At 32.0% G+C, this 26,377-nt stretch overlaps 3 protein-coding genes across 3 annotated transcripts; 2 read left to right on the plus strand and 1 right to left on the minus strand.

The window, feature by feature from the left end:
- The first annotated feature begins 9,204 nt into the window (after positions 1-9,204).
- LOC112794157 (protein FAR1-RELATED SEQUENCE 5-like) lies at positions 9,205-12,894 on the plus strand. Its single transcript, XM_025836280.3, has 4 exons — positions 9,205-9,424; positions 9,840-12,151; positions 12,265-12,555; positions 12,663-12,894. The coding sequence occupies exon 2, from the start codon at positions 9,869-9,871 to the stop codon at positions 11,564-11,566; it is 1,698 nt and encodes a 565-aa protein (XP_025692065.1). The 5' UTR covers positions 9,205-9,424; positions 9,840-9,868; the 3' UTR covers positions 11,567-12,151; positions 12,265-12,555; positions 12,663-12,894.
- Positions 12,895-13,551: 657 nt separating this feature from the next.
- On the minus strand, positions 13,552-17,313 carry LOC112795858 (uncharacterized). The gene is made up of 10 exons (XM_025838037.3): positions 16,852-17,313; positions 16,037-16,188; positions 15,616-15,800; positions 15,121-15,523; positions 14,842-15,015; positions 14,605-14,702; positions 14,409-14,493; positions 14,165-14,239; positions 13,861-14,085; positions 13,552-13,778 (listed from the first exon to the last, which is right to left on the minus strand). Exons 1-10 carry the CDS (start codon positions 17,117-17,119, stop codon positions 13,653-13,655), a joined length of 1,791 nt encoding a protein of 596 aa, XP_025693822.1. The 5' UTR covers positions 17,120-17,313; the 3' UTR covers positions 13,552-13,652.
- A 3,602-nt stretch (positions 17,314-20,915) lies between these two features.
- On the plus strand, positions 20,916-25,967 carry LOC112795859 (rust resistance kinase Lr10). Its single transcript, XM_025838038.3, has 4 exons — positions 20,916-21,582; positions 22,879-23,011; positions 23,474-24,568; positions 24,686-25,967. Exons 3-4 carry the CDS (start codon positions 23,848-23,850, stop codon positions 25,774-25,776), a joined length of 1,812 nt encoding a protein of 603 aa, XP_025693823.1. The 5' UTR covers positions 20,916-21,582; positions 22,879-23,011; positions 23,474-23,847; the 3' UTR covers positions 25,777-25,967.
- The last annotated feature ends 410 nt before the right edge of the window (positions 25,968-26,377 follow it).

Below are 26,377 nucleotides of genomic sequence, written 5' to 3' on the forward strand. Positions count from 1 at the left end.
CTATCTTCTAATTAATGCATTGGCATAATTTTATGTTGAACTTTAGTTAAATTTGACTAAACTGAGTGAGTCATCACATTTTTTTATTTTTAACAAATAAAGGATAATTACCCAAATGGAGCTCGCAAACAATTTCTTTAGATATTTGAACCTTTCCTTTCCTATTCAAATAAATGTCCTTTACTTTCGAAGGTATATGGTGGGTCTTGTCTTTCTTCATTTGGTGGCGGCATCTTTTTATTATTATGGGATTGGCTTTTCCATTTTTGGAACTAGCTAGTGGAAGTCGACTAGAGTCGTAGAGATTTTTCTTCCCAACAAAAGACGTAAATAAAATATTAATTTGGCGGTTTTTAATTTGAATATGGATAAAAAAGTGGTGTTGAACTCAAATGTGGGGAATACTGGATCTTTACAGTCATGTGGTGTCAATGGAATAGAACTCGGACCATGCGAGTTCTCTATTAATAAAAAAATTGAAAACAACAAATAACTCGGAGGGTCCGTTTTCTAGCTTCCGAAATTTATATTTGCCAAACCATAAGTCGGACCATGCGATTTCTTAAGCAAAATTTTAAAATCAAACAACTCGCATGGTCCGATTTGTGTACTCTGAGTTTTTTCAATTTTTTTAACACAAATCGGACCCTCCGATTTGTGTACTCTAAATTTTTTCAACTTTTTAAACACAAATCGGAGGGTCCGATTTGTGTACTCCCACAATTTTAAAAAACACCAAAAATTACCATGTTAAAGTATATCATTCCTTTTGTTCCAATATCAAAATTTTTTAGCCATTAATTTGTGCCGGTGATCGCTATCAAAATATTATGTTAAGTACTTTAATTAATTAATTAAAATGTCTCATCATTTTAATTATTATCCTCTCATCAATTGAATATTCTATAACATGCAGATGCAAAAAACATCATAGTAATATATAAAAGGTTTTTGAATAAAGATTTTTATACGCAGCAGATTAGAAGTACTTGATCTGCTACTAAATTAATACTGCAATTTAATATATTATCAGTGATTTTAGAAAAATAATAATATAAAATTATCTTATTTAAATTAATATTTATAATTTTATACATATATTATTTATGATTTTATATTTAATATTATTCAATTAGTCTAGTGTTAATTAAAAAATAAAAAATAAATAATAAAATAAATAATAATAATTAAAAAATATAAAATAATATAATCTTAAATCATTTTAACTTATTTTTTAATTGTTTTTCAAATATTTTTTATATATTATTATCATAATTATTCTTTCGTGGTATGCTCTTATACATTAAAGATTATATATTATAATTTATTTACTTACTTTGTTCAAATCATAGTCACTCGTGTCTAAAATTTGTTAGGATGGAATCCGTCAATTAAAGAGAATTGGTGGTCAGTTTTAATTAATTTTTTTCATGAAAATAAAAGTACTTAACTTTTTCAAATAACTCCTTTAATAATATTTATTAAATATTAGTTAGTTGAAAATTATACATGAATAAAAATTACAAAATTCAATGATTATAAACAGTATAATAAATTTAAAAAGATATAATGATATTATATGACAATAAAGTGATATTCTTTTTCTACCGGTTGTGGCGGACAGGGCTGAGAGATTAGATTCTCTTTTGGTGAATGCACACGCCTCGCCAAATCAGACTGTCTAAAACCGTCTTATCGTTTGGGTTGTTGTCAAGGCCTGGATGAGCCACGTATTGAGTGAGAGTAAAGTGTGATATTCTACCCTTGAATAGTTTCTATTTCATATTTATTATTGATTTCACTTATGAAATTAATGATGAGAGATCACACTTTACTCTCTAAAGTAAAATTCAAACTTTAGAGGATCCAAATCCTTTTTTTTTATATCCAAATATTTTTTTATTAAATCATCGTTCTTCATGTTTGGTATCCGAATAAATAATGTTAATAAGATGAATTAAGAAAATAGAGTCATAGCCCAAAACAACTAAAAAATATGAAAATGTAGTATCAAAATTAATTGAGATGTTCAAATTTAAATTGTCTACGAAAAAAATACCTATTGAGGTAACACTTGAAAAGTATAGTCAAAAGTGAAAAAAAAATTATGCCTTAGGCTAAGGCTACGTTTTTCGGATTACAGAAACGCTTTAGTGGGAGATGCTTATTCGATCGTTACCTATTCTCAAAAGTTATGCTTTTCTATACCAAAAATTACGCTTTTGGTGTTTGAAAATAGGGTGCACTAGTACTTTTCAGCTTCTATTAAACCTTTGATGAACACGGTACGTTATTTGCTCTTTATAATTTAATTTCCCTTATGGTTACTTTGGACCAGACCATGCGTTATAATCAAGAAAAAAAAAATATTAAAAGACTAGTAAATTATTCATACGGTGGAGACATGTGAAAGTTTTTATTAAATGAAAACAATAAAAAAAGTTATTAAGTATATATAGGTAGGAGATGTCTTTTGTGCCTTTTATTACTTGTTTCATTGTTAACAACCTACATTCTTTACCATTTTTATCAACAACTTTAATATCATTATAATATTTATTTATTTATATCATAATATGCGATTTACAAACCAAAATAAGTGTTTGGGTTGGCTTTATTTACAAGGAATTATTAGCATTTAGTATAAATGTAATAATTGCCCTAAGGGGATAAGAGTGTTAAGTTGAACTCAGCAGTTTTTGAAGGACTTGGTGAAGCAAATCATAAAGCGGTGATGGTAATGAATCAAAACTCTAAGCAAAGATTATTGCCCACTCCTAAAACCAATAATAAACCTTCACACTCGGTATGTATGCATATTTTAAGGACCCTTTAATAATTAAACATGATATACATATAATTAATGGTGTGTGTTTGAACGCTTTGCAGGGAAGAGATGGTTGGAAGAAGTTCCTGTCATGTTGCCTTTAATAATTATTAGCACAGCCATGTAGATATGTATACATATATACAGTAAGGTTTTTGAAGCACATACATATAAAATGAAAATAATTTTGGTTTGCAAATATGACCACAACAGCAATAGGAACATAATAATATATCAAGGTTATTATTATTATTATTATTATTAGGGAAAATTTTACTCTCTTTTTCTGTGAAATGTTAAAATGACACTTCCCTCCTCTCTATTTTATAAATGTACATTTTCCTCCCTTCTAACTTTTAAAAAGCTTCCTCTTTAATCCATTTTAAACTTTTTGTGTTAACTTTATCCATTTTTTAAGAAAAAATAAATTATTTTTTGAAAAAATATCCATTAACAAAAGTTTTATTTTTTATCATTAAATTTTACTTACTAAAATACCTTTTAATAAATTATTTTTTATTGATTGAATTGTATTTTTATTAAAATACTTTTAAAAAAATTAATAATTAAATTATTTTTTTTCTAAGATATCTATCTTTCAATAATTTTTTAATTATTAAATTATAATTTTACCAAAATTTTTATGAACAATTACTTTTATATTTTACTATTAATTTTTTGATATCAATATATATTATTTTAACATTAAATAAAAAAATTTTACCACTGTTAATATATATAACAATTAATATATATTGATATTGAAAAATAATCTTACTAAAATTTTTTATTTAATGTTAAAATAATATATATAGATATCGAAAAATTAATAGTAAAATATAAAAAAATCGTTAACGAAAATTTTGGTAAAATTATAATTTAATAATTAAAAAATTATTGAAGGATATTTTAGAAAAAAATAATATAATTATTAAATTTTTAAAAAAATACAATTTAATCAATAAAAAATAATTTATTAAAAATATTTTAGTAAAAAATATAATAATAAAAAATAAAATTTTTGTTAATGGGTATTTTTTTAAAAAATAATTTATTTTTTCTTAAAAAATGGATAAAGTTAACATTAGTTAACACAAAGAGTTTAAAATAGATTAAAGAGGAGTTTTTTAAAAATTAGAAGGAAGGAGAATGTATATTTATAAAATAAAAGAAAAGAGAATATCATTTTAACATCTTACAGGGAGGGAAATGGAATTTTCCCTTATTATTAATATAGCTGCTGTAAACCCTTATTGTATATCAGTAGCAATATAGTGAATTTAATTTGGATTTTGTGAATTTAATTACGGCTATTAATTCTAGTGTGAACCGAAATTTAATGAATGCAAGTTTGAAAACTCTGGCTACAGAAACAAAGGACATTAAATTCTAGCGGTGATGATAAGGTTAGGTTAATGGGATTCTAATTTTGTATGAGACATTAATCCCTTTTATTAGTGTACTTGAAGGAGGTTAGACAAAAGACTTTATTTTGTGAAATTGGAAGCAAGTTTTAGGGCAGGTGAAAATGGATTGATCTGATAAAAATAGGATGTATTTGGCAACCATGTTAGAAAAAGAAAAGTAAGTTTCAGCTTCTTAAAAGTTTTAATTTTTGGTTTGACTAATTTTTTTCTCTATACACGCAGAAATAATTTTGGTCACAAAATTACGTTTACAAGAAGTAATAATTTCTAGCTTTTAATTTTATGTTGTATTAATTGACTTTAGCCATTGACATTTAACATTTATTTTTTTTACCAACTTTATCTTTTATACATATTATTATATTATTTATAGAATTCTTATTATTTATCTTTATATAAGCTTTTTTTTATTATTTATTATTTATATTTTTTATTAATTTTTTATTTGACATTATATATTTTTATAATGGTAATTTTTGTGCATTATATTTATTATTATCTTTTTATAATATAATTTATTATTTTATTAGATAAAATAAATTAAACAAAAAAATTAATCATAAATAATAATAATAATAATAATAATAATAATAATAATAAATTATTGCGTACTAAAAAAGAATATTAAGAGTATTAAAAATATACTAATATTATTCAAATAATATTTATTTTATTAAAATTAATTTTAATATAAAGTTGTCAAATATAAATCATATTGACACAAATTTACTTCTATCCAAAATTAATTCTATAAAATTATTTTTAATCAAATTCTAATTTGACAAACTATAATCTAAACACACAAAGTAGTAGTGGGTGTAATAAGAGAGAATAGTACTATCTACTTCTACTAGTGGAGGTTGAAACGGAGAATGAATGAATCAAACAAAGTGCAAAATGAAAGTGCCCACCCCACCACACTATGCCCATTGCCTTTTCTATTGTCCACTAATTACAACACATTGCTCTTCCTTTGTTTTCCTGAGGACAAAACAGACAAGCACAAATTCCACTAACAAAATTACATTTTTCCTTTTAATTCCTTGTAAAAAAAATATAACATTAGACAACATTAAAACTTATGGCTAGTTATAAAATATTTAACAGTAAAATAAAGTAACAAATAAACCATATTTGCATCTAACCATATCCAAATTTTCTACTGCCACACCCGGTTTTGCTGAATAGGCTAACACACCAAACAAGTACAAAGAATAAATAGCATTATCAAATCCAAACAAGATTTGTTTTACATATATAGATGATACGTGTAGCAATATAATGATAATAACGTGTAGTGCATTTTACTAGAGAAAAACAAATTCTGCAACAATGGGTTCCACTTATGACTTGGTTTACAGTGTGTCATATGACATATCACACTTATAATCATCATTAGGATTGAAGAAAAGATAATTAAGTGTATAATGTTTTTGTTGTTTTGGGCCTTAATTTCAAATTGTTAACAATTGTAAAAATAAATAAATAAAAAAAAACTATTGGTTTACCAACAAAAACAAAAAGAGAAAACAACTATTGCAGGGAAAAATCGAGAACTGCGTCAATGTCCAACACTCCCTCCTCCACTGGCCACTCCACACCTAAAATGCTCTAATGTTATGATGATTTCAAAAAATAATTAAATAATAATAAAAAAATAATTAAAAAATAAGTCAATAATTTAAATTTAAATACCAAAAACTTCATTTTTTTTGCTCTCTATAATATGAATTCTCTTTATTTGTTGTTCGTTTTTTATTCTGCATCTTCGAACTAAGGCTCCTTAATTTTATTTTTTAATTTCTTTTGATTTAATTAAATATTTATTTTTATATTTTTGAATTTATTCAATTATTTTTTATTTTATTTTATAGTTATATTATTGTGTATTTAGATCTTATAATAATCAGGAAGAGAGCATATTCCCTCTTTATTTTTTCATTTAATTTATGTATAATTTTGTCAAGGTCGAATTGGATTTTGCCACCGCTATTACACAGAACATGAAATGAAATCAGCAATGAATCATTGCAGTGTCTTTATTTCTTTGGTAATGATTAGATTTAATTCTGCTTTTTCTTATGAGCAATGTATTAAATCACCTCTTTTCGTGCAATTTGAGGCATGTATTATATTTTTTTTTTACAGTATCTTCTAATTCTACAACTTAAAGATTAATTTGTTATAAATTTGTATTCGATTTAAGAGATAGCATATTGAATTAAATTCTGAAATTAATATGACAACATTTTGTCATACAAGAGACCCAAAATTAAAAGAAATTCCCAATCAAACTTGTATTTACAAGCCACCAAAAGAATTAAGATGAAAAAAACTCAAAATCTATGAAAAGTTAAAAACCACTAAAAGATAGATATACTATAAAGCTCTTGCAATGGTTGGTCATCAGAACACAAAATTGGTTTCCTTAGCCTACTGTCTCCTCTATATTCTCATCCATGACCACAAAATTGGTTTCCTTAACTTACTGTCTCCTCTATATTCTCATCCATGACAAGCAACACTGTTTAACAAAAAGGGTTAGTCACTTCATGTTCAAGCAAACCATAGTAACCCTAATGACTCCTGATATCCTGGATATAGCGACCAATTTGCTGCACACCGAGATATGACGCATCTACCACAAGAAATACTCCAAGCTTCTAAGCCGTGAGGAAATGATCAAACATACAAAACATCATGATTGAATAAAAGAGAGTTGCGAGAACACTAATCTATAACCCCAACCTTCTTTCGCTGCAGCCGCTCTTTGCTGATCAGTCCAACTGGATATAATCATGAAAACATAAATTTTGCATTTCTAGTAGTAATATAATGAAACTATATTTAAATGGTGCACATAATGATTATGTTGTTTCAATTTTAACCACTAATTTCTCATCAATAGCTAGTAATTATAATGAATTTAAAATATTAGAAATTATAACCTAGTAATAGTATAAGAATGTCTCCCCTCATATCAAGATAAGAAAAATTGTTAAAAAAAATTATACATATGATATGATGCAAAGTTCTGATTCAATCAAAAACAAAGGGAAGGAAAAATTGCACTTTCTATTCAAATTGTGTTGGTTTGGTTAAATCAAAGGGATAAGTCTTTTTTTTTTTTTTTCAGAAAAAGTTTTTCAAGTCAAGTCAGATCTGAAATCTTCACACAGTCAGCACCAATTAATAATCACAAATTTGCAAAGAAAAATTCATTGTGCTTGTTACCAATTGCAATGCTCAGTTAAGGCAATGCATTTTCTTTTCCACCCTTAATCTGCCATTGAAGTGAAGTAGTTGTTTTATTTTCTTTTCCACCCTTAAAATAAACACTGCGGTGCGAATACAGTAGAAAAATCTCTAAATACACAAAAATTGTCATAGAAAAAGAAATAAAACAAAATAAAGTAAAATGAAACCTGAGTAGTTCGCAGGGGCAGAGACGAAGCACACAACAATGCAGAGGGACTGGGAAGTGTGGTGTGGCGGCAGTAGAAGGAGTAGTGGCGGTGCTGAGTGCAGGCAGCAACAATGACAGTGGTAACTGTAGAGATGTGACAAGAACATGAATGTTAGTGGAGAAGACCTAGCAGAGACATCTCTTTCATCTCTGAAATTATGATTAAAATGAAACCTAAATAGTTCGCAGGGGAAAAGACAAAGCACAACAACGCAGAGGGACCAGAAGTGTGGTGTGGTGGCAGTAGAAGGAGTGGTGGCGGTAGGGGTGCACATGGGCTGGGTGAAGCTGGGTTTGGTGTGACCCAGACCCGACCCGAAATATACACCGGGTATATTTATTAGACCCGAACCCGACCCTAGACCCGATAAAACCAATACACTTTCGAGCCACAATTATACCGGGTGAAAATCGGGTGAAAACCGGGCCGTTAACATTACATTACGTTGATACCTTCTTGTAAGTTAGCATGTAAAAATATCCAAATTTTCAAAACTCCAACCATTATTTAACATGGTAAAATTCACTTAGAAAAATATAACAAGAACCAACCCTTCTTTAAAATTAAAGCATAACCACAATCAATACTAAAGCAAAATCACAATCAATACTAATATTGTCTAATAATACCAAATATTTAAATCAATACAAATAACACAATATTATGCATTAGTCTAAAGTCTTATGCATTTTAAACATAAAACATTAACTTATAGTCTTATAATGACTAATAACACAAAATATTAAGATTTACAATACTTAAATTCCACATAAGAATAGTCATGATCCATCACTAATAACACAAAATATTAATTGTGTATGATGACCGGGCCACTGGACCGACTTTGGGTGACCCGAGCTATGGCCCGGACCCGACCCGAAATAATATCCGGGTCTATTTGTGAGACCCTTACCCGGCCCTAAACCCGATGAAATCACACCAAATTAGTCCCTAAAGTGTTCGGGACCGGGTCGGGTCTGTGCATCCCTAGGTGGCGGTGCTAAGTACAAGCAGCGATAGCGACAATGGTAACTGCAGCAAGAACACAAATCATTAGGAAAAAAGCCCAGAGACATCTCTCTCATTTCTGGAATTATGATTAAAAGAAAAGGAAAAAGATATAAAAAGCAAAACTAGGGAGACAAAATTTTAATTATCAATTTTTTCAAAAATAAAAAAATAGAATTCAATTTGTAAATATTTTTAAATGGGTTAATGATACTCCTCCATAAAAAAGGAGAGTAAGAAATCCATGGCCTAATAATTATGGTGCGTTCTTCGGTGCCTAAAATTTTTTGCCGAAATGTTGCCGAAAGTACGTGGTAAATTGTAATATTGACAAATGGATATGAAACTATCAGGGTAATAGTAACTTTTGCAGAGTTAACAAACGGCGTTAACTTGATTTTTTCATTCTCTCTATTACCCAGTCAATGTTTACCCAAAATTTTTATTTTCTCCTCCTTCCTTTGTTTGGAGACAATACATCTGTGTTACTGTATTTCTTCCATTCACGAGTCATTACCCTTTCTCCACTCCTCCATTGAAAGTAACTCTGAACACCCAACCGACGTGTGGCATCTTCTTGTATCACTGTTAGTATTACGATTGTTCTCACTGTGCCTCCATTGCTGTTGTGGACAGTGATATTGTGGCCCTCCTCTCACATCTCCTCCATATGCCTCTTTCCATTTATTTCTGAGGTAAGATTTGGGATTTTTTCCGATTTTTTTTTTAATTTTTACTTTGTTTGGTTCTTGGTGTTTTTTTTTATTGAGTTTTGTTATTGTGTTACTGTTGTTATATTCAATATTGTTTCTCCGAAATTTTAAGGATTTTTTCTCTAATCTTTTTTTCCTCAAGAATTTTTTTCTTGCTTTGCTGTTTGTACGTTTTCAATCATGAACAACCCAAAATCCTTATTTAAAAAATAATGAATAAGAACCCTATCACCAAATTTATTCCATGCATGTATTGAGAGAGGAAAATGTTTCCTTGTTCTTATTTTTAATAGTATGAAAATTTTAGTTTGATGTGTTTCTATATATGAAGACAAAGAATCCTAATTGTGCTTCTGGGTGATTTGTAAAATTTTTTTGGGTGTCCTTTCTTTCTTAGGTGTTGCCTTTTAAGTTGGAGGCTTGAAAATGGATGAATTTAGCAGTGGTGATCAAGCTCCTGAGTGGACCAGTAGCAGCAGTGACGATAGCTTTTCCTATGAGGATGAAGATTCTCATCAAGGTGTTGAGAACACTGATAATGTTGAATCTAGCACAGAGAAAGACGATGACAAGGTTACTGAAACTATGCTATGGAGTTCTGAGTTTGATGAGGAGGTTCATGCCTATAAAGCTTATGTAAAGTATGCGAGAGATATGGGTTTTGCTGTCCGTAAAAGAGACTTGTCAAGAGATGAGGATGGAAATTTGAATAGAAGGTACTATGTTTGCAATCGCCAAGGGACAAGGGATCCAAAACACTATCGTCTAGTTGATAGAAAGAGGAATCATAAGCCAGAGACAAGAACTGGTTGCAAGGCACGTTGTTCTGTTTATTTGGATAAGTTGTCCATGAAATGGAGAGTTAAGACACTAGAAGAGGAGCACAACCATCCAATGATCCCAGAACAATTTGTTCATTTAATTTCCAACCATCGGAAGTTGACTGAGGCTGACAAAGCCCGAATTGTTTGCATGAAGGAATCTGGGTTTCAAACTTCTCAAATTGTTGGGTTTTGGGCTAAGCTTGCTGGTGGGTATGGTAACCTTAATTTCACGAAGAAGGATGTTTATAACTTCATTGATCGGGATAGGCGTGCGAAGATAGAGAACGGAGATGCTGCGGCAGCAATAAGTTATCTTCAGGGTAAGGCAGATGTGGATCCAATGTCTGTTGCTCGTTATACACTAGTCAACGGTAACAAATTGGGCAATCTTTTCTGGGCTGATGGACTTATGATCAATGACTACCAATACTTTGGAGATGTCTTAGCTTTTGACTCCACTTATAAGAAGAATAGATATAATAAACCTATAGTGATTTTCTCTGGATCAAATAATCATCGTTTGACTTGCATATTTGGGTTTGCTGTGCTTGCCAGTGAAAGTCGAGATACCTACACATGGTTGCTGAAGGAATTTTTGGATGTCATGATGAACAAGGAACCAAGTGTTGTAGTGACTGACGGCGACGATCAAATGCGACAAGCAATAAAGGAGGTCTTCCCTAGCGCAACACATAGGCATTGTGCATGGCACATTGAGAAAAATGCAAATAGTCATTTCAAGGATTGGTCTCTTTTGGATGCTTTTAAGGTATCAATGTATGCTAATATGACAGTACCCCAATTTGAAGCTTATTGGGAAGAAATGATTCAGAAATTTGATATTGGTGAGGACCACTGGCTTTTAACCAAATATGCCAATAAGGAAATGTGGGCCACTGCATACCTACGCGGAAAGTTTAGTGCAGGTGTTAGAACAACATCTCGATGTGAAGGTATAAACTCTTTCCTAAAAAGGTTTATTAAGTCGCGGGAAACCTTGCTTGAGCTTGTGGAAAATCTAGAGTGCGTGGTTAACGAATACCGTAACAATGAACTTGTTGCTCAATTCAAGTCTATGTATAGTAAGCCAGTGCTGACTACTGGGTTGGACTCCATTGAGCAGGCTGCAGCAAAGGTTTACACTGCAGAAGTATTTGCAGAGGTGAAGGATCAACTAGCAAAAGTTGCTGCACTAAAGCATGTTGGCAAAAGTGGTATGGGCAGTAATGTTGTTCATTGTGTTGCAAAATTTAGACGACCAGGTAGACTTTATCATATTCTTCATGATGTGACTTCATAAAGGCTTGAATGTGAGTGTCACCGTTGGGAACAAAGTGGCATACCATGTAGCCATATATTTTGTGTCATGAGACATGAGGATATTTGTGAATTGCCTGAACGTTTGGTTTTAAAGAGATGGCGAAAAGATGCAAAGGCGTACTTAAATGAAGAAGTTGACGATGGAAAAGACCCGAAGAGAGCGTTTGCTCTCCGGTACGGTTCCTTGTGGTCGGGGTCAATTTGGATGAACTTTCTTGCCGCAAAAACTGCACCAACTTATTGCTATACGATTGGATGTGTTAATGGCATTATAAAGGATTTGGAGAAGAGGTTATGCTTGGTCGAAAATGTGAGTAGGCCAGTCAAAGACATTGAGGACCCTGAGATTGTGAAGACAAGGGGTGCGCCAAAACTCAACAAGAAATTCAAGGGATTGAAGACAAGGAACTGCTCCCGTTGTGGGCAAACTGGTCACACCCGAAGAACATGTCATAATGTAGAATCTGAGAAACAATGTTCGACTGGAGACAATGGCTTTGAAGGCGAAGGGCATGGTAGTAGGTTTGAGACAGGGCGGCATAATAGTCATAATGATGATGTCGCGGTTAGTACATGCTTTTTCATTAGATCAATTGAAGTAGATGTTGTTTCACTTATAATTTGGTTAATGTCGTTAAGTTGCATAATTTTTTTTTTATTTGGGTATTTTCTTTTTAGGCCAAGCAAGGATCACTTTCAAGCAAGTTTGGTTTGTATAGCGCAGGTTGTGATGAAGTTGCATCAGACTCTTTGAAAAATATCTGTAAAAATTCTATTCCAAATTATATTACTGTCCCAAAACAGATTTTTTTAGAAGAGCAACACATTAACCAAGTTCATGCTATGAATGCAATGCCATCTTCATCTACATCTCCGATAGCTAAAGTAATGCCATTTGCCAATGCCATGTATTCTAATGCTGGAATAGATGTGTTTTCCTTTGTTCCTACCCATCAATGGCATTTTCAGGTTGTTTAACTAATTGAGAAGATTTAATTGCATGTTTTTTGTAACCGTTATTTACTGATATGTGTTTTGTTTTTATTCTATTTGCTAATGTGTGCATTCTATATTAGGATATGATGGCACATGCAAGGAACAATCTGTGAGGACTCAAGTGATGCCTTTTGCAAATCTATGGAATACACTTGTTAATATATGGAATACACTTGTTAATATGCAATGCTATTAAGAATTGAGCAAATTATTATTTTGGCTCGCTAGTAAGGTAGACATTATATTATCAATCAATTACTCTCTTATATTCTGAGAGGATCATGTAATTACATGTATTAATTATTATATAACTATTATTATCTTTATTGCCATTTTCAGTTGGAAATGTGTTGGAAATGTGGAGCCATATGAGGTTGCATTTTCATATTTACTTCTTAGTATAAGTATTCTATTGGAATAATATGATGATAATGCACTTGTTTGTGCTAGAAGTTTTTTGAGTGATCTGTCAATTTCAAGTTCTAATTGTATTTCACCTTATTCGAAATATAATGAATTTTAAGTTCTAATTATATTAGTCGAGGTTTTAGTTGTGCAAAACAAAAATACCCAACAAAATAAGTGTTGCAATCATCATTTCAACATGGATCTGTGCAAAAATTTAAAGACTCTAAGGTAGGAGTTCTTCCGACAGCAAAGCTCCTAAACTTGGGAGAGTCTCCTCCAATTTTCCATTGCCTTATTGATAATGTCTTGACGGATTTCATTATGCGGTTTTAGCACCAAGTCAATCGCCAACTTCATTCTAGTGTACTCAGTAACCTTCTGCATAGTTATACAAGACAATGTACCTTTTTATCAAAGTGTGCCACAAATAAATATTGCATAATTTAGGTAAACAAAACATTTTTCAAGGATCATAAAGGAGTAGATACCTCTACGTTGTGAGATCCCCACAATCGAGATAAAATCATCCATTGACAGACCCACACTCCACAATCATTTCTGTTTAGTCAATGTAAATAGTAATTCCAACAGGTAAGACTAAGACAAACAGTATCTAGTATTATACAAGATTGTTATTTTGAACTAGGAAGATAAAAAAAAGCTTATGTTCCAACTTCTTGCTGATTGACCTCAGGTTCCACTAGCTTAAATTCAGAGATAGTTGGCCTTTTATGCCTTTTACAAGCATACCAAGACTCATCTAAGACTATCTCTTCCAAGAACAAGGCCTGTAAATAATACAGGTTTAGAACAAGACTGAAAGTCTGACCAATAATCTCTATCCATTCACTAGTACAACAAGTAATTTACCACTTTCTTAATCTGCAGGACATGTGAATCTCTTTGCTTAGCCGAACGTGTGGAGTCCAAGTACAGGAGCTGCTTTGCCAACATGTCAATGACCAGTAAAAACCAATGGTCGTCGTGCCAAATAGGCACATATATCTTCAACACCTCATCTATGTTGGCCATGTATTTATCCCTGATCCATTTGGCTGTTCCACCATGGAAATGTCCACGGCCACAAGCAAGTTGCTAAAATTTACCCCAATTCAGTAATTTTTTTGAGATAAGAGGCATGCAAGTAGAATTTAAAATACGCATTAATTCTTACCGCAAACGTTGGAGGCAAATACCATATTAGGCGACCAGAATTGTAGGTAAGCATCGTTGCAACAAGGATTATAATCTAAAAAGGATGAATTTAGCCATGAAACGGGTGACAAATCCATTAAGAGTTATGCGAATATTTAAAATATCACAGCGATACTTAAATATACAAGTTCATTTACCAAAGAGGTTAATTCATTGAAACAATCATGCATAAAAATTAAATGCCACCCTTATTAGCCACTTACGTCATCTACGATTCTTCGGCCAGGGACCAGAGTTTGGAATGCTTCCCTATCACCAAAGCAATGTAGGTCCGACACCAAGATTTTCCTGTGCAAAGCATATAACCATTCAACAGCGTTAACTATTTATTGCATATTATTTTACCCCAAATATATTACATAAGGCAGTAATCCAAAATTATGTGAGTTATGCGCTTACCTTTTGTCTTTTCCCATTCCAAAAATGTACGCAGCTACTGTAAGGTCGGTGCCTGCTAATCGCATTTCTTTTCGAGGATAAAATGTGAACACGGTGTTCTGTGGCATAAATCACAACTTCATTTAAAATAATGCTCAATTTGAAATTACTTGAGATTTCTACGATTAATTACAATCTGAGACAAAAAAAAAATTCCTCCAAGTTATAGTTGTACCATCGTTCCATGAACATACGTACCTTTGGAATTTTGTCACCAACTTCTGCTTGGTTTGGGTCAAATCCCTGCACAGCTAGATCGACATAAGGTCTTTCACCAATATGTGTTGCAGGTCTTGATGGACCAATTTTGTTAGTTTGTGGTGTCCTTTCTTTTTGGTCTTTGGCCTCATCTTTGTCCGAGAACAAAGTCCTCTGTTGGGACACAAACATTTGAAGAAGAAATTATGGTTCCAAAAGGATGTACATTGACAAAATGAAACCAAGTCTCTAACTTCATAAGGGATATAAGTAAACTACCGTCAACTTATCATTTTTCCCAGAGATAATTTGTTTAGGTGTCCCAGTTGATGAGGTCTTCCTTTTACGCCTTGAGTGACGAAAAGCCAAATGGTCCGAGCTGTAATCTGGTACATCAATAGGTGTATCCTTACGCATGCCTTTTTGTTTTGAAGTGGATCGTCTTCTTGACTTGGTTGTTGATGCAACAGTCTTGACATCAACAGATGGGTCTGCATCAGCCTTCAACACAAGTTGTCTTAGTAGTACAGCCATCTCATCCATCTTTTGACTTTGTCGTTTCATTTCTTCCTTTAGTCCTTGTATCTCGATTTGCATGGGCATGCAATTGTTGCAACCTTTCCCACAATCTTGAGCTACTGCTTTTGACTCAGCTTCCAATCCCACGGTCTTACTTTTATCTCTGTGTTTTGCATGACGAAGATTGTAAGCCACGGATCATAGTTCAAAGGATACACATGTTCACACCAATCACATAGAGATGGATTTACTTACTTTGGATCCAATCGAGTGAAAGGAGCACTGTTGTTGACGTGTGCGTTGGAGAGAAATGACCAATCCCATCGGGATGAAGCAAAACCAGATGTCGAATTGCCATAAAGTCCAAAGTCTGCAGCAAATCCTTCCATGGTCCTATCAAGTTCTACAAAGATTTGTTCGTTCCGGAGGTTTGGAGTACACTATGCTTAAGAACTAAATGAATCAGGCAAAATCATTTTGATTTCTTCTTTATATTATCAATGTAAACATGAAAAGCCATTCATACCAGATTACTAGTATTCTCAAACCCACAAAGAAATAAGCAAATTCCCAAAATCACCAACGTTATTTCTCTTTCTATTTTAGTCAAGTAACTACTGTATCCTCAAAAACATTTGTTGAAACTAATTTATTAAATTAAACAGTGGGGAAAAACCTTCCTCTTCTTCAAGTAGCGCAAGGCAGAGAATAGCGTGCTGGAGGTGCAAGAAGCAGCGGAGACAACTTTTGTCTGTATCAGTTCCAGAAAGATGTTGTTATCTTCACCAGCTCCTAATTCGCATTTGAAAGTTGAAGCCAACAGTGAACCTTTTGAAATAATGAACTTCAGAAGTAAGGGAAACAAATAGAAAATTCTAAACTATCCATGTCTTACTAATAATGAGAACAGAAAAACTCAAACCCTTAAACTCAATAATTACATCAGTTATCCAACTAAATAACTGGATCACAGTTATCATAAAATGATTTCAAAGCCTAGAAGCAGAGTGAAATTAAAAACATGAAGCATATAATAAAACAAAAGATCACCAGTTGCAATTTTTTTAACAAGAACAGAAGTTAAGAACAACGAAAATGAAGAAAGATTAACATTTTTTAACCTAATTTTAACAAAGCTCATCACAATGATTAAAAACAACAAAAAACACTGAAGGAACAGTGAATCAGTAACATGGGCAGTGCAAATTTAAAATTAAAAAGTTATCAATTTAAAATCTATCATCAAAGACATCAGTGAGCAAAGCCAATCAACCAAGCACTGACTGAGCATTCTGTTATGATTCTGTGACTAGGAAGCAACAAATTCAGCAACAAATTTAACAAATCTTAGTAAAGTCCCGATTTAAAGCAACATTTAGATCAGCAACAACCAAATTTATTGATTACCAATTTTTCAGCAAGATGCAAAAAAACAGGGAGAAGGGAAATCTGGAGAAGATAGAACAGGGAAGCGATGGTGCAGGTACTCACCAACGGCTGACGCCGAGTGAGCGACCACCCCACGGAAGGCGACGAAGCAAGAGATAACCCCACGAGTTGTTTCTGCCGCCGGCGACGAGACAGGCGAACCACGAGATGCCAGTGACTGAGACGAGACTCCAGTGACACTTGGAGGCAGAATCGAGCAGAGACAACCACGGACGACGAGCAGCAACCAACGCGCACAGCTCGAGCACTCACTGGCGGAGGGAGGCGCAAGCAGCCGAGCACAGAGGAGAGAGGCGAGATGCAAGCACATGACGCGGAGGAGCCCGCGAGAGGACCGAGAACACGAAGACGGTGGTTCTTGAGTGCGACGGATGGCGGCAGCAATCTCCCATTCTGACAGGCGGCGACGACGATTGGTGGAGGCTGCTAGGGTTTGCTTTCTTTGGTGGAGGCTAGGGCATTTGCTGCAGGAAGGAGTTGGAGAAGTGGGGGATAAGTGGATAACGCGTGCAATCTTTTTGCATTCAACAAAGGAAACGACGTCGTTTTTGTAAACCGGCCGGCTTTGGGTCCGGTCTGACCGACCGGTTACCAGCAGGTTTAGCGGTTCTCGAGCGGTTTTAAATTGAGCGGTTTTACATACTGGACCGGACTATTTCCTTTGTCCGTTACTGGTTGAACCGGTTCGACCGGTCAGTTTGGTTCGATTTTTAAAATATTGGTTATTAGCAAGGTTGGAACCAGACTGGTCAATAAACCAATGAGATCACTCATTCAATGATTTACTGGTTCGATCGGGGTTCAACCGGTTTAGTTAAATATTAAATAAAATTATTAAAAAACCTATATATAATTTTTAATATATAAATTCAATCATTTCTAACTTGAGAAATTGTAAAACATTATCCATAATTTAATATTAAAAATTCACAAACAACTTCAATCATCAAAGTTCATAACGAAAAAATAACCATATCCCCAAAGCGTGACCCAAGTTGCTTCCATTTACACAACAATATGCAACGATTATATCAATCAAAATCAAAATCAAAGTGTGAATTGGTGGTGGTGGCTGCAATGGTTCTTAGAGAAGAGAGGAGATATAAGTGTGAATTGGTGATTTAGGGTTCAGATCAGACTTTAGCACTTTAGTCTTTCTTCTTTTCTTTTTTTAATTTTTATGGACAAAATGACGACGTTTTAGAGGGTGTATTTTTGAACCGAAAATCTTCTAAAAAATTGGACGGTTCTACCGATTCGTCAGTTAACTGCTAGTTCAACTGATTTTTTGTCAGACGATTTATAGACGTACTTAGACTGATAAGTAACCATTTCCCAATTAACCTAGTTGAACCGATCGGCCCAGTTCGATTTTCTGGACACTGGTTATTGGTGACAAAACTTTTCATTATTATCATTAACATTGTTATATAATCAATTGATTTTAAAAAATGTTTTTTTTGTTTTATAAACAAAAAACGTTTTTTCCAAAATATAATTTATATTATTATTACGCAATTTTTATTATGATTAACATTAAAAGATTATTCCAAAAGACCTCCTTAAAATTATTCCATAAAATTGTTCGTCATTTTTTTTAAAATATATTTTTTTTACTGTCAATCATATCAAGTTCTTATTCATAGTCATTAAATAAATTTTAAAGATAAAAATTCGGACAAACACATACAGAGAATGAGAATTTCATGCTAACTGGAAGTATAAGAATAATTGAGACATGAAATTAGAGTTTGAAACACTAATAAATTACTTATAAGTGGTTACCTGACTCTAAAAAATTAAAATTTAGTATTATGTTTGATAGCCAAAAATTAGAATTAAATTTTTAATTTTAAGACACAAAATTTCATTTTTGTTAGTACTTTTAAAAAGTAGAGACACAAAAATTTGTACACCCATTGAAGAACCTAATAAAAGCATTGGCCTTGTCGCCGCCTGCAGGACCACCACAACCTCGTAATTCGTGTGTTAGTGCTTTTGTCGCCTGGTTCTTACTAACTCTGTCAAACAGAAGCAGTCAGCAACTTGCTCAGGTGCGTACTGCATTATCCAAATCTCTAACCAATCAAATATAGTCCAAATTATAACTTAAAGTAAAACAAGCAAACATTCCAAATACAAGCACAAAAATAACACCCTAAATTCAAGTATCACCTTAAAGATAAAAGTCCGCCGGGTCAAGATACCCCGTCCGGCCAAAATCCGTCAAAACACACAGATTAAGCGGTGTAGGTTAGGTGGGCTTTTTTAGTATAACGGTCTCAAATTTTTAACTCAGCCTACCTTTTTGGCGAGTTATGCAAGCCGACCCGACAAATTTTTTCTTGTTTCTCACCCCTAAATTAGGGTTCTTTGTTTTTTTTATTTTTTCATTTAAAACAGCTATGGTAACTTAGTCATTTTATATATTTTCAATCTCTATTTTTATTTTTAACCAAATAAAATACTGAGATATAATTCAATCATGTACATCCTACACCAAACACAATACATACACTTAATTAAATTTCTGTCTATAAGTTTCAGTCTATTTTTCAAACGCTATTTTAAAGTCTCACTTTTTTACAACACCTTCTTCACAATACTAATTAATTTTTAATTGTCAAATACATGTTTAAAAATATTTAAATTTAACACTTTAATTTTCAATAAATTTTTATTTACTAAAAATAATATTTAAAATTTATTTTCATCCTTAACAAACTTTCAATAAGTTTTATTATAAAATAATAAAAAAAATTACTATAATAAATTTTATTATTATTGTCGTTCTTGTTAATAATACATTTTAGCGAAAATTTCATTCTCCTTCTCTAAGAGATATTTAAATGATACTCTCCTCCCCTTTATTTATAAAATATACATTTTCTTTTCTTATAATTTTTAAAAAACCTCCTCATTAATCCATTTAAAATTTTTTAAATTAACTACCATTAACTTTATCCATTTTTTAAGAAAAAATAATTTTTTTTTACAAAAATATTCTTTAACAAAAATTTTGTTTTTTGTAATAAAATTTTCTCTACCAAAATACTCTTTAACAAATTGTCTTTCTATTGATTAAATTGTATTTTATTAACATATTTTAAAAAAATTATTGAATTATTTTTTTCTAAGATATCCTTCAATAATTTTTTAATTATTAAGAAACTTATTTTGTAAAGATGTGAAGGAATGAGATGTTAATTTTTTACAATTTTAAATTTAACCATCTCGACTTATTTTTAAGTATTGATAAAGTTGTTAATAATTTTTTATAGTTCTATCAAACAAATTATTTATTAATATTAATTGTTATACATATTAACAGTGGTAAGATTTTTTAATTTAATGTTAAAATAATATACATTGATATTGAAAATTAATAGTAAAATACAAAAATAATTGTTAACAAAAATTTTGACAAAATTACAATTTAATAATTAAAAATTATTGAAAGGTATCTTACAAAAAAATAATTTAATTATTAAAAATTTTTAAAAGAATATTTTGGTAAAAATACAATTTAATTAGTAAAAAATAATTTATTAAACGATATTTTGATAAACAAAATTTAATAAAAAAATAAAGTTTTTGTTAAAGTCTATTCTTGTAAAAAATAATTTAAACACAAAAATTTTATAATGAATTAAAGAAAATTTTTTTAAAAAATTATAAAAGAAAAAAGTGTATTTTTTAAAAATAAATGTCATTATTTTAACTTTTCTCATAAAAAGAAAGTATAATTTTTTCTATATTTTATTATTAACATTATTGTTGATGTTATTATTATTTATTTTAATTATTATTAAAAACTCAATTTATTGATTTTGTTAATTAGATTTTTTTTTAATTTTCATAATTCACGAACCATGAAAAATTATTATATATACTATATATCATCTATCCTAGTCTTTAGTGGAGTTACCACTTTTTAATTCAAAAATAATAATAACCTGCTACACTAACGATGCCACTCCGTTAAGGCGTTAACCCACTGAATTGATTACTGGGACCCATTTATTACTTTTCGGCAATTTCGGCAGAAGTTAAAGGCACCGGAGAATTCGCCAATAATTATACCACCGAGTCACCGAATTCAGTTTACCACCGATATCATTTTCTTATGACAATGACGTTTGTCATTGACAAAATGTAGTAGAGTCCTTTGTCTGTTTATAATTTATATATAGCATGGCCACTGACCCAAAAGTAATAAGCATCATATTTATATCCTCAAAACACAAACCCTCGGATACTCCCCCACCGCCGCAAGGATCTCACTCAGCGCCGCCGTCCGTTGCGCTCAGACACCAGCCTGTCTTCGTCCGGTCGTCCGCGGCTCCGCGATTCTTCATCATTCCCCAAAACACAACCCTAGGTTAGAGTAATCTCTCCCCACCGCCACAAAGAGTGAGACTCAGCGCTGCCGTCGCATCTGCTCGAAGCCGCCGTCCCCACTGAGCTCGTCTCCGCCACTGCTCGAAGGCGCCGTTCCCACTGCAACTCGTCTCGCGTGGTTCCTCCGTCGCTCAGCCGCTGTTCCGCCTCGCCGTCTCTGTTCCACCGCGCTCCACCCCGCCCCTTCTCCGGTTCCGCCGCGCTCCACCTTTCTCTTCTCCATTCCGCTGCGCTCCCCCCTCTGCTCCAAAATCCCTCTCCTTCATATTCTGCCACTTCTCCGCATTGTAAACATAAGACTGCAACCAGCTTCCGCGCGTGACATTCTTGCTCCTTCCCCTTCATACTCTGTTCGTTCGAAGACCAGCGAAGGTTAGTCAATTTTTCTTGCTTTCTCTTTTTGTTTTTAATCTGTTGTTTATTAAAAAATGTGATTTGGTTAATTTAGTTTTTAATGTGTTCTTAAAAACAATTAGTTAATTTTGTCTTTGTTTGTGAGCTTTGATCTCTTATGATGCTATGTACGTAACGTAATTGACTAGTTGATTGGTTCTGAATTTATGAGACTTGAATTTGCCAATTTGTTAAACGGGAGACTTAAATTTGTTGAATGGGAAGCTTGCTAATTACTAATTTAGTTATGCTGCTGACCGCTGATTTTGGGTGCATTTGCTAATTTTGAATTTGTTAAATGGAAAGCTTGTTAATTTGTGTGTTTGCTATTTAGTTCTACTTTATGTAACTTCATATCTTGCAAAATTAATCTTCTTATGGTTCTAGTTCTATGAATGACTGAGTAAATATCATGAAAATATATCTAACATGATGAGAGAGATTTGAATGATAACAGCAAAAATATAATGATGTAATCTGAGTTATGGAACATTAATGTTTAAAGTACCAAAAGTATTGCCACAAAAAACTGTCATAGATAATCATATGTAAGTTAACAAGTGGCACAGTGGCACAGTATGTGATCTGAGGGCTATGAATGTATTTTTCTCTTGTAGAAATGATGATTGGGATGTATGCTTAGTAGGGAGGGGGCACTGGTTTCTTAAATCAATGCTGTTAGCTTGATCTAATTGGAAATTGTAGTGTCCTGACATTTTGACAGGAGATGGGAATGATGCTGGCTACTATGCATTGTGCATATTGGAAATCTTAGCTTTGTTGGCATTTGGAGCTGCTTTATATTCCTGCATTGCTCTTTGTGGTGCTTGGCTGGGCTCTAGTTAGGATATAAATAACCATTTTCTAATTATACAGTGGACAAGTATATTATCGGAGCATGTTGATAATGTAGTCTTATTCTAATTAGAGTATCAAGTGTTGAAAAGAAAGAAAGGAAGTGATTAAACAAGTGAAACAAAAAAATGTGGTAACAATAGTATTAAATAATATTGTGTATGTTACTTATTAATATATGTTTCATATTTTCATTTTATATGCATATTTTTATTCATATTTTATCTATTATTTTATTATAAAACGGTTCTTCTGGTTGAACCATGGTTGAACCTTTTGAACCAATAAATCAATAAACCAGTAATTAGAACGATTTGATGACCAATCTAGTTTTTATCAATTTCTTTTAGTTATTCAATCATTAATTTTTAATGATTCGGCCATTTGGGTGTTGTTGCTGCTGATCCTGTTTTAATGCAGCTGCAATGGTTATCTTTTGCTGATTTTGTCCATCTCTGTCTCGTGCCTCTTTTGGCTTTGGTTCTGTGATCGGAATACTGTGACATTTTATTGGAACACTGAGCTTTGGTTCTGTTTCTGGACTTTTGCAGAGGTGAGCTTTTATTTTATTTTTTTTTGTTTCAATGTAGTGTAGAATAGATATATTGATGTTAATTGGAATTTGTATTTGTGTAGAATGACACTTGATAGTAAATTTGAAAGCAATTGGAATTTGTGTATAAATTGTTGTTGTTGTTTTAATGTAAGTTTAAAATAAAAATTTGATGCTAATTGAAATTTGTATAGAAGACTTGATTGTTGCTGTTGATTGTTGCTATTTTAATTTTTAATACTTGATTATTGCTGTTTTGATGTAGGTTTAATATTCGATTGATAGCGTAGGTTTAATATTTGATTGTTATTCTTATTTAATTGTTTTAATGTAGGTTTAATGTTAATTTAAATTTTTATATTAGGTATTTTTAGAAATTGCTAATTGATTGTTGTCATGTATTTTACATTAATTTAGGTTTAATACTGTTAATTGATTATTTCATATTTTTTATTTATGTAGGACCGGTTTTAGCCACACGTACCACCTGGCTATTTTGGAAATTTGAAATTTTGGATTACCAAACATTACTCCCTATTCTGACCAGTATGAACATGACTCTTGTTTTATTAAATTAGTTTACCATTAAACATTATTCCACACCGTTTTTCAAACCCCAAATTCTTCTCCTTGACTTGGCCACTCCTTAAAACTTGGTCTCCAAGCTCCCTCTCTCTTTTTATATATCTATATATTATAAATATCATTTCAGTGTCTCTTACAATTTTCACTCACACTCATAATCCTAATATTATTATTCTCCCAACACAAAAAACCAAACGCTTTTCTCTCATTCCATAGTCAAAAGTAATTTTTAAATAATAATAATTTTGAAAATGGCTAGAATATTATTGAGTATGATATCACTGTTCCTACTTTGCAACATGGGGGGAGAGTGCCACAACAATAAACATGAGTGTGGAAGACACCGTTGTGGACCACAAGGTCCTCCAATTCGTTTTCCATTCCGTCTTAAAGAGAAGGAGCCTCCAGAGTGTGGTGTACCTGGCTTTGATCTCACTTGTGATCATAAGCATAACACCCTCATTGAGTTTTCTTCTGTTGTTCCTCAACTTTCAATTAAACTCCTTGTCATGGAAATAGGTTATGAAACCAACTTTCTATACCTCTCTGACCCCGAAAATTGTCTTGCCAGCAAATTTCTTAAACTAATTAGTACTTCTATTTCTCCTTTTCAATTCCAATTTTATAATGATGATGGTCCATTTTCTATATCTATCTTTAATTGCTCACCCGACGGGCAATATCACTTCTCGTGCCCTGTTTATGTTGCTTTTGACGAGAGCGAGACACTCCTCAGTTCCAACCTTGTATCCTGCACCAAGGTGTTTAACTTGTCCACAAAAATCACGGGCATAGACTCCCTCATGAGAAATCGATTGTTGTTAGAGTGGCCGAAACCAAATTGTACTGTCTGTGAGGCGAGTGGCAAGCAATGCATGCTAAAGAACAATGGTTCCAATGCTGCTTCTGTTGAATGCTATGGGAGTATAACTGGTCCCAAGCTAACCAAGAAGATACTTTTTTACATTGCAGGTCAGACAAATTACTTATTACTAGTTGAGCCAAGAGTATGCAATTTTTTTTTTATCTTGTTCCAATCCTAGTATAGACTGATCAAGACTAAGTAAATAAGTTATCTTCCTTGCATAGGTCCCGCATTTGGATCATTGCTGCTGCTGCTATTGGCTTTTATGTTGTTTAAGAGCTATCGATACTTCAGAATGAAGGGAGATCAAGCAAGGAGTGCCAAGTTCTTGGAGAATTACAGAGCGCTCAAACCTACTAGATTCTCATACGCTGATATTAAGAGAATCACAAATGGTTTCAAAGACAAGTTAGGGGAAGGAGCTCACGGTGCAGTCTTCAAAGGCAAGCTCTCAAACATTATTGTTGCAGTGAAAGTACTCAACAATACCATAGAGGATGAAGAGAAAGATTTCATCAATGAGGTTGGAACCATTGGCAAAATTCACCATGTTAATGTGGTTCGCTTGCTTGGCTTTTGCGCTCAAGGATTCCATCGTGCTTTAGTCTATGATTTCTTCTCAAAAGGATCACTTGAGAACTTCATCACCACACCAGACAACAATGACATTTTCCTTGGATGGGACAGGTTGCACCAAATTGCTCTTGCTATAGCAAAAGGCATCGAGTATCTTCATCATGGTTGTGAGCAGCAAATCCTTCATTTTAACATCAATCCCCGTAACATCTTGCTTGATGACAGATTCACACCCAAGATTACTGATTTTGGATTAGCCAAGTTATGTTCCAAGGACAAAAGTGCAGTGTCAATGAGCGCAGTTAGGGGAACCTTGGGCTACATTTCTCCTGAAGTTGTATCAAGAAACTTTCGCACTGCCACCAACAAAGCAGACATTTACAGCTATGGAATGTTGCTACTTGAAATGGTGGGAGGGAGAAAGAATATGGTTACAGGAGAAGAGGGACGTTCTCACATCTTGTATCCTGAATGGGTGCATAATTTGATTGATGGGGAAGATGTACATGTGCATGTTGAAGATGAGCATGATATTAAAATTGCAAGGAAGATTGCAATTGTGGGACTTTGGTGCATTAAGTGGGATCCATCAAACCGTCCATCTGCCAAAACTCTTGTAAAAATGCTTGAATCAGATGGAGATAAGCTCACAGTTCCTTGTAATCCTTTTAACTCTAGTGACTCCAGTAGTTCTAGGGGGTGTTTGGCACACGCGTTGGAAGGGAAGAAGCACGTTTAGGCTTTTTGAAAGCTTTAATTTTTGATTAGGTATATAAAATAATTGTGATTTTTGTGTATTATATTTGTTATTATCTTTTTATAATATGATTTATTGATTCTATTAGATAAAGTAATTTAAACAAAAAATTAATTGTAAATATTTATTTTTTTTATTATTTTTAGTACTCTTTTTTATAATTATAATTTTCGTATACTATGTTTTAATGTAATTTTTTTATAATATAAATTATGATTTCATTAAAAAGATAAATTAAATAAAAAATTAATTATAAATAATAATAAAATCGTTGGATTCTAAATTAATATTAAAAATAAGATTATTGAGAGTATTAAAATAGGAGTATGATATAAGAAAATATTAAATTAATATTTTTATATTAATATTTAAAAAATATAATATATTTAATTAAAAATTTTTTATATATATTTTAAATTTATATTTTTTTATTTTTATTTAAAAATATATTATATCTATTTTTATATATTATTTTTATTTTTAATATTTTTATATTAATATTTAAAAAATATAATATATTTAATTAAAAATTTTTTATATATATTTTAAATTTATATTTTTTTATTTTTATTTAAAAATATAT

The sequence above is a fragment of the Arachis hypogaea genome, chromosome 4 (assembly GCF_003086295.3).
Source record: "Arachis hypogaea cultivar Tifrunner chromosome 4, arahy.Tifrunner.gnm2.J5K5, whole genome shotgun sequence".
Lineage (NCBI taxonomy): Eukaryota > Viridiplantae > Streptophyta > Magnoliopsida > Fabales > Fabaceae > Arachis > Arachis hypogaea.